This window comes from Alosa alosa, chromosome 22 (assembly GCF_017589495.1).
Source record: "Alosa alosa isolate M-15738 ecotype Scorff River chromosome 22, AALO_Geno_1.1, whole genome shotgun sequence".
In the NCBI taxonomy this organism is placed as follows: domain Eukaryota; kingdom Metazoa; phylum Chordata; class Actinopteri; order Clupeiformes; family Clupeidae; genus Alosa; species Alosa alosa.
In genome coordinates this window covers 6412867-6422120 of record NC_063210.1, presented here as the reverse complement: position 1 = coordinate 6422120, position 9254 = coordinate 6412867, and the positions used below count along the sequence as shown (strand labels likewise).

Sequence of the window (9254 nt, the reverse complement as noted above, 5' to 3'; positions counted from 1 at the left end):
CATCATCGGTCAGTGGGATCCATGCCAACTGTACAGTATTTCCATAGACTCCAGGACTATTCCACATTAAAATCCCTTAGCCATCTAACCATTCCCACCCTATGGCCATGTCCGCAAATCACCTTCTGTGCGTAGACAATCTTGTAGCGTTGCTCCATCTTCCTGCACTTGGCACTCCAGCTCTCCTCCTCGGTTATCAAGGGAACGTAAGGATGCTCCGGCGCACTTTCCTCACTGCTACTGCTGTCCACACTGCGCCGGTCCTCCTCATCGCTAAGGTAGTCATAGCTACGGGAGACACAGCATCACTAAGGGACCGCACAAGGGACGACACCACATACAGCGCCAATATGTCTAAAAATGGTATCACACCATAGCTCAGGTAGCCATAGCTACAGGACGCACAATGTCACTAACAGCTTTACACACACACAACACCAATGATATGTGTCAGAGCTCCATCTTATTTATTAGATAATCCAATCACATATAGTTTATGTATATTGTGTCTTGTTCCAATTGCCCTAGCTAAAGTCTAGATTCTGCCATGAGTATATGCTAAAGTCTAGACACTGCCATGAGTATATGCTAAAGTCTAGACACTGCCATGAGTATATGCTAAAGTCTAGACACTGCCATGAGTATATATGCTATATTCGATCCAGTCTGTTTCAGATGCTGGCACATTAGCTATGTGCACAACCGTAATGTAACAGTAATGGCAATGGTCCAGTACCTCTGTGTGAACTTCAGGTAGGGGGTGTAGTCAATGACCGCTTCAGATTTCCCATCCAGTGCCTCTCCCTTCAGACAGAAACTACAGGACAGGACATGGACCAACATCACAAGTTGCAGAGAAACGGCATAACCATCTTTTCTTTCTTTCTTTCTTTCTTTCTTTCAAACTTATTGCTTTTCTACCTCCCTGTGTGCACGGTCTTCTGATCTTCCCCTCAATACTTTTCTCTTTTCTTTATCTGTTTCTCTTTATTTTTTCTATCTCTCTTCCACCCTCTCCTTTATTTGGTGCTGTTTTATCCGTCTCTCCATTCCTTTCCTCACCTGAAGTCGATGGCTCCGAGTCCAATGAGCATACCAGTCAACACAGAGGCTTCCTCCCTCAGCATGATGGCGCCGTCGTCATAAAACCTCCTGTAAACACACACATACACACACACACAAATAAGCATAAAGCTAACCTATTTGTTGTGAAGGTTGTTGCCTGTAATGTGTGTGGCATGTGTGTTCCAGGTGTGTGTAATGATAGAGCCAATATCTGTTTTATGTGTGTGTCTATAAAAATGTGTGAGCATGTTGGTTAAACTTTCCAGGCTGTGTGACAGGTGCATGTAGACATAATGTTAATCCATATTCAAGGTGCCTGGCAATGCAGCCTCTGTTTTATGTGTTTCCTCTGTGTGTATGTTTCCTCTGTGTGTGTGTGTGTGTGTGTGTGTGTTGTGCTCACTTGGTGGGAGTAGTAATAATGTTCGCCTGTGCTGCAGGTGAGTCTTACCTGGTGGTGCGGCTGTCCCTAAGAGCTGTGGCAATGTACTCCGACAGACGCTTCTCCATCAGAGCCACCCGTAACCATGCTCTACCCTGAGAGACGGGGTGGGGGTGGGGGGTTGTAAAATGGTGAGAGAGAAAGAAGGGAGAGGAAGAGGAATGGGTTATGATCAAATAATCAAAGATTCCTAATTAATCAACTCTCTTGTAGAGAATACTTTTTGTTTAATGCAGATGTAATATGCTCATAGTCGGCATAAACTACATGGACAGCCTGTTCCCTCCACTGCCAAACAGCAAGCCCATCTCATTTCTGTTCTTGATTCTCAATCCTTGTTTCATGCGGCCTCGCCTTGTTTCATTCATGTTGTAATTAGATGGAGTGTTTGTACATAAGAACGGAAAAGGGAAGGAAGCAGGGCTTGATGAGTAAGAGAACTGAGAAGAATCTAGAGTTGCGAATTTTGTGATGTCATTGCCTTGCTTTTAAATTTCTTCTTATACAAATTTAAAGTGCTTCCACTCCAGATGATCTATTTGAATGTGACAAATCTGCATAAATGAGCTGGGTGCAAGAGACAGACAGAGTAATGCCTCCACTGCCAGACAGACAGAGTAGTGAGTGTGGTGCTCCTTACCTTGGCCAGGGAGGAGCTGATGTTCTCCATGTTCTCGATGCTGCTGATGCAGCTGTTGGGGACTTTACCGCACGCCAGTCGGATGAAGTCCCAGAAGCTCCTCTGACCATCGAACCAGCTGCCAGAGCCTGGTGGAGAGAAGGAAAGAAACAACTTGATGATCAATGCTCCCTGGCCCTGGTGGTGGGGAACTGACTTTGACTGTGCACAGAGTGTTTTTTAGTGTACCTGGTAACATGTTTACCTTTGAAGCGATGGCTAAGAATGTGCTCCATAATGGCAGCAAAGTTGATGAACTCCTCAGATGAGTCATCAATGGGTTCCGCTGTATATTTCTCCAGTAGCGTCTTCACAGAAAACCTGTCCAATCAGTCATTACACTCAATTACATTCCAATCAAGTAAACCAAGTTAAATCATAATACTAGGTATTGTCATTGTACAGTATAGGCTTGTGTTTTCTTTCAATCACCTAAAGAAATAACCTGCGACATTTCAAAGCCAGGTAGACTTACACATATGAACCTAGGATGGTGCTCTCCTTCTTTTCCTCCCTCTCTCTCTCTCTCTCTCTCTCTCCATCTTTCTCCACATCCGGTGATAATGCGGAGTTGTCATAATGAGTACTCCGTCAGGGGGATACCGTTGAGGCTCTGGGTTAAACCAATGACTGTAAGCCTATATTACAAAATGTTTCCGGTCAATAAACCTCATCGCTGGAATTATGCGATAGGTTAGTGAATAAATGACGCAATAGATCTAGGCTACTACATTATGTTAATTTTGTAATCAGATAGGAGACTGAATGTGAGAGTGACTAAGAGGGTGGGTGAGACTGTGTGTGTGTGTGTGTGTGTGTGTGTGTGTGTGTGTGTGTGTGTGTGTGTGACAGAGAAAGAGAGAGAGTTGGAAAAAGTGTGTGGGGTGGGTGGGTGGAGTGAGGAAGTGAGAGAGTGAACAAGCGATATAATGAGAGTGAATCAATGATTCATTATATAGTAGATGATACCATTGTTTTTGGAAGTGTGTGTGTGTGTGTGTGTGTGTGTGTGTGTGTGTACGTACGCGCGCGCGTGCATGCGTGTGTGTGTCAGAGAGACAGAGTGTGTGTGTGTGTGTGTGTGTGTGTGTGTGACAGAGAAAGAGAGTTGGAAAAAGAGAAGTGTGTGGGGTGGGTGGGTGGAGTGAGAGTGAGAGGTAGACAAAGCGATATAATGAGAGTGAATCAATGATTCATTATATAGTGGAGTACCATTGTTTTGGAAGTGTGTGTGTGTGTGTGTGTGTGTGTGTGTGGTAATGCATGCGTCTTGTGGCGATGCATGCGTGTGTGTCAGAGAGACAGAATGCAAGAGAAATGAGAGAAAAAAGGAAATTAACTGAAAAAGCAGCAGACAATGTGACCCAGCACCCAGCACTATATTTTCAAACTAAGCTGGAATCATACTGGGGATAAGACCATGTGTGTCACACCAGAGCAGAACCCATACCCACACAGCAACAGTGTGGTCACTGACTTCAGCAGCCATTGTTCTGCAGACAACAATATCTCCTTCAACGGCACCAAAGAGCACCCACATCTCCTTGACAATAGGCCATCTATAGTTAGCTATCCACCAATCATATGACTTAGAGATGTAGCCTACCTACTGTAAACTAAGAGTGAACTTGTGACTTGATCAAAATCACACAGAGCATCATTTATTTAGAGGTAAGCCTTAGTTGTTATTGGTCTTAATAAACAAATAAAATTACTGAGTGTACATTTTCAGCTGTCACTGCCCAAGACTGAGACAGATAAAAATAGCTTGGATTTTTAAAAATACAAATAGATAGGCCTCTTGAATTAGTCTATCCAAGAGAGGAGACAGCATTGGTTTTCACCCATCACCTAATCTTATTCAGAATAAACTGTGCCTTCCTTACGCATTCAAAAGATTCTGGCTATTTCACTAGCTATTGTTAGCTTTCCACTTTTACCACTATCTCACGCAAGCTGACGTGAAGGCCTCCCCGGCTCCCTCGGGTACCAGACCGTATAAATAAGGCAGGACCAAGCTATCCATGTCCTTGCCTACGAGAAGGTTGTTGTCATGGCAACGCCACCATCCGGGAAGAGCAATAAATCAAACATCGCTAGACTTCCAGTGCCCGCAGTTGTCAAAATGACTATGCTCCATCGCAGTGCTTGAAATATTCCTGTTATGTAGGCTTAGGACTATTAAAGTCAGTTGTAGACCAGGCTAGAATGCTTGAGTCACATCACAAGTTTATGGAACTGCGTTTGCGCATCAGCCGATTAGGCTAATACCAGTAGCCTAGGCCTATTTCAAAGCTAGGCTACACTAACGAAGCAACATGGGTCGGAATATGATGATGATTGTGGCCTGTTCAACCTTCCACCCTGCATCGCCCGACATAAATATGACGTCAGCTGATGTCCAGAAACGATTGCAAGACGGGCTTTGTTTTCAGTGGCTCTGGTGGCGACTGGTTCCTAATTGGCTAATTTCTGCGACCCCTAACCTACAGCATTATTTCTAACAGAATATCGGATATTAAAGTAATCTAATATGGAATTGAAATTAGGACCCAGGCGGCAGCCAATGAATGTTTGGGGGTAGCCTAACAGCTGACCTCTAAACGCTCATTGTCGTTACAGTAGGAGGAGGCCTTTCATACCTGCAAACGGTGATGAGATTTTTGCGCTCCACCGCCACGCTCCGTGAGCAGCCTTTCTTGGACGACAAGCCCATCGCCATCGCGGACTGCACACTCTGTTCCATACAAGGTTACGGCGGCACCGGCACCGACGACAGCGTTAGAAGCTACTGCTGCGCTTCCAGAGCCACGGACACCTCCCTGGCTACGCCATACAAACAGCAGCGCTCTCCTTCGCACGCTCGCTCTTCCGTGGCGTCATCAAGGGGGAAGTAGGATGCTCAGCATACAATTAAAGGGATGCCCTCTTCTGCGGCAGCTGGCTTGTAGAGAGACACTGATTTAAACAGTTCTGTACCAAGGTTGGTCCCAAACAACAAAGCTCTCTGGCGTCTCTCTCCCCCCAAGGAGCCCACCGTCACTCTCTCCCCGCCTCCTCATGACCTCATGGGTGATCTCAACACACATCACACCATATGTCTGACGAGTCAGCAAATTATATTTCATAATCAATATTGATGGCTTCCCCCCTTGCCTACACCTACTTGAGACCAACATTGCCTAATTCATCCATTGAGAGTGAACAAAAACGACTTAAATAAACCACTTCGATATTGGAGTGGACGTATTATGAAGACTGTCTAATTGTATTTTAGCTTAAATCTACAGTTCTGGCTAAAAGCAATATAGCCTACTGCTTGAGTCATGTTGACACAGCCAACTCATCTCTCCACTCAGCATGTACGGGAAATAACCACTAGAGGGAGCAGTAGCTCATGTAATTCCCACTCGGATAAATGCACTGAGCGGACTAAAATAGCGCTTGCACAAATGGCCATCCACTTACTACTGTACACTTGCAAAAATTGTGTCATTACTGTATGTCTTTTAAAATGTAAACTGCTCATTATAATGTAAAGGGCATTCTGCATTCGTATTCACCATTTCCTGTACTGTCTAGACCTAAACCAAAAAGTTATTGCCTGTTCTCAATCACATCAAAAATTCATTCATCAATTTCTAGAAAATATAAGTTTTGTGGACTTGGCTGCTGCAAGGAGATTCTCTGCTGTTAAGGCCAGACTACTGGTGTTACCAAACAACCTTGTGGAACCTTATCACCATCCACACATAGGCCTAATGCAATCTACCTCTGACCATCACCTCAAATTAGTTGCCCATTTTGTACATTTTCTACACAGCATGCAGGTCACAAGCGTATTGATCTTTTTGCCATTACTGTAAAAGAAATACAAAAGATGTGTCTATGTACAAGCATTCCCGAATACTGCCAGATAGGTTCAATTGCTCTAAGATGCGTTTTGTAATATACTCATTCTTGAACAAAAGATCTTGACTTCTATGATAAATTGACGTATAAACCCATACTTGCAAAAAGATCAGTGATGAGTCACGAATTGGCAGGCCTATCTAAAAGAAAGCCTAAACAGCTGGCAAAGTTCTGCTCCATCTCAGCTTTGCTGTATGGCTCAGGTGATGTTTTCTGTACCCATGAGCTGCTCTCTCTCTCTCTCTCTGTATGTGTGTGTGTGTGTGTGTGTGTGTGTATGTGCATGCTCGCCTATAGCTTTTCTCTTGAGGTCAGCATGCGTGTGTCATGGGCAAACATCAGCCCGGGAGACAGAGAGCAGACTGGAGGTGTGACTAGAACTTTTCCCCCTGCCGCCTTGGGACAAATGCTCCTATGCAAACAGAGATCCAGCCTGATGGCGGCAGCTAAATTTAAATCACAGTTACTGGGAAAATCACAGCTTTTAACTGAGGCGCAATCTCTGTCTTCCTCAGGGAGTGCTGACGTCCTCATGGACTGAATCTTAATAAGACATCAGTAATGAGCGCCCATATTATGAAACACTCACATCCAACAAAATATTAAGAGAGCTAAAACTAAAGGTGCCAAGAAGCATGTTCTTTCACAGGTTTTTGGCTAAATAGCAAATGGAAATTAAATGTAGGCCTATGTGTAATGGTAGTCAGCTGATATGATAGCTGCACAGTAGGTATGATAAGTAAACCTCCCTCCACTCATCTTAAGAGACGTGCAAGTGAGAGATGCTAACATCCATTGGTTTTAGCTCCCTTTAGCTCCCTAGTTCCCATGACAGCACAGTTGTCTCCCCATCAGATGGTGCTGCGAGCTGTGGGTTCGAGCCTGGGCAGGTGCAGGGCTGAACCGCCCGTTCGGTCAAACACAACACACCTACACACATTCAGCACTATACAGAAAGTAAATGTGGTTTAAAGATGTATTCTTCCCCAATCCCCAGGGGAGGAGTATGCTCAAATCTGGATTTGAACAGAAAGAATGTATTTGGATTGGGTGATGGATGGTACCTGTGTCTAGTTATCTAAGTGTGGGCTATTCTAGGCCCTGATATAGGAGTATAGATGTATGTGTGTGTGTGTGTGTGTGTGTGTGTGTGTGTGTGTGTGTACATGGGTGTTAACAGGCATAGGAGGCACTAGTGTGTTGTTAGTCGGCGTGGGCACTGGTCAGACACTGGAGGTGACGATGCTACTTTTAGGCAGGACCTGAGGACCTGCTGTGAAATTCCTGGTGATGGTGAGAGGACGGCTGAGCCAAAGAGAGAGAGAGGGAGGGGGGAGAGGGTGAGCAAGAGAGAGGGAGGGGGGAGGAAAAGGGCGAGCAAGAGGAGTATATATAGAGTAAAGGAAAGAACAATAGAAAGAAAGATTGGGAATGAAATAAAGAGGGAGGGTAAGAGAAAAGGAGAGAGAAGTAAAGTAGAGAAAGGAGAGAGTGTGTGAGAGAGAAGAGGGGGTAGAGAGAGAGAGGCAGAAAGCAACAAAGACAGAGAGAAGACATGGGAGATGGAAATAGAGGAAGAAAGTAAGAGAAAGAGAGAGGCAGATGGAGAGATTGACATTCACTCTTGCATCCTCCCTTACGATTTCTACAATAGTAGTAGTGTATAATGCTTCTGATGTTCTGTAATACCTCTTTAATATCCTTACCCTATACAGTCTTATAGTACTTCTATGGCATGTCCCAAAATACTATAATACTTATATAAGATTACCACATTTTGTCCTAAAATACCATACAGTTCCTCTAGTTCTTTTTTGTAACAGCTATTATTTATAACACAGTCTTTTGGACCGTGGTAGAAAACGCTCAACATTAAATGAAAACAAAAGTGTAGACATGTTGTGACTAAAACATCGTTTGCATGTTTTGCATAATTCCAACTGAGAAGGCACAGTAATCTCTACGCACAACAGTCTCAGAGGAAGAAAAAGAAAGAATAGAAGTTAAAAAAACAAAAAACTCCTTTCTCTTCTTTTCCACTGTCTCATCCTTGAGGAGTGGGGAGGTAAATATTTGCTGAGGGAGATTTGGAGGCGTGTGTGTGTGTGTGTGCATCTCCAAACGCCGATGTGAGACAGAGGGAAGACTGCACGAGAAGGAGACATGTACGCTTTCTGAAAAAGAGTGGCGTTGCAGAGAGAACTGAAAGAGCACAGGAATGTGAGTTAAAGGCACCGTCTGTGATTCTGGCAAAACCTGTTGATATTCGAGCTCAACAACCAATCAAATTACACTGCTCCATTCCATGCTCCTGAAGCTGTTGATTGGCTGAAATTGGTTGATGGTTCGGCCATTTGAACCACTATGTTTGCTTATCATTTGCACGTTTGCATATCATAATTACAGAAGCAGGAGTGTCTATTCAAATCCCAGAGTGCTTTAGTGCAGCCTATACGGAATGGACATCGAGAGGACCATGAAGAGAAATCACTGAATCTGACTTATCTATTGGATTACAATTGCAGACTGAACCTTTAAAAGAAATAAGACACACAGATTTGGAGAGGGAAAAAGGTGCATGTAGTGGTGGCGGTTGGTTGGTGTGACCTGTAAACATCTTGCCGTCCAAGTTCAGTTTATTGGCAATGCCTGTCAATGAGAAGTTTATGTGAATGTGAATGTTAAAACTCTTTTTAATATTCACGTAGACATACACAATAGAGGGACGTACAGCCATCATCACCAACATGCCGAGCAAAACAACAAATAGGCCTAAGCAAAATATGGAGAACATTTCTGATACACAAAGACACCCATCTTGATGTATGTCAATGCCATCATAACTCATTCATTGTCATTAAATGACAAATTTTGTGATAGCATCAGACTCTAGTCTGAACCCTGCCCAAAGCCCAGGATATGCTTCTGCGGTGCAAATGACACGAATATCGCCAGCAGCACAGACCATACAGCCTTTCTGTGCTGCACCAAATTTGTGTTTACAGAATTTTCCAGAGTGACTGTGTGCAATGCATGTACGTTTTCAAGCAGGGGCTCAAGAGTGCAGAGAAAACATGATGTATTTACGCTAATTTTCGCAGACACTTTCATGCAAAGAGAGCAGAGGACAGATTTTCATTTGAATGTTTGCTTCCT

General features: G+C 43.9%; 1 protein-coding gene across 3 annotated transcripts in view; it reads right to left on the bottom strand.

Moving 5' to 3' along the window:
• The window catches only part of rundc3ab (RUN domain containing 3Ab), a 9154-nt gene extending 3921 nt beyond the window's left edge, over positions 1–5233 (bottom strand). The window contains exons 1-8 of one of the 3 annotated variants that reach the window (XM_048233157.1): positions 4829–4907; positions 2662–2824; positions 2392–2507; positions 2148–2275; positions 1517–1602; positions 1063–1152; positions 737–817; positions 123–288 (exon numbers count right to left, since the gene is read on the bottom strand). In XM_048233157.1, coding sequence (XP_048089114.1) covers positions 123–288; positions 737–817; positions 1063–1152; positions 1517–1602; positions 2148–2275; positions 2392–2422 — 582 coding nt within the window. In that variant the 5' untranslated portion in view covers positions 2423–2507; positions 2662–2824; positions 4829–4907. Of the gene's footprint in view, positions 1–122; positions 289–736; positions 818–1062; positions 1153–1516; positions 1603–2147; positions 2276–2391; positions 2508–2661; positions 2825–4126; positions 4183–4828 lie in introns of those variants that run through there. The other 2 variants (XM_048233158.1, XM_048233156.1) reach the window with 2 other exon arrangements.
• Between the last annotated feature and the right edge of the window lie 4021 nt (positions 5234–9254).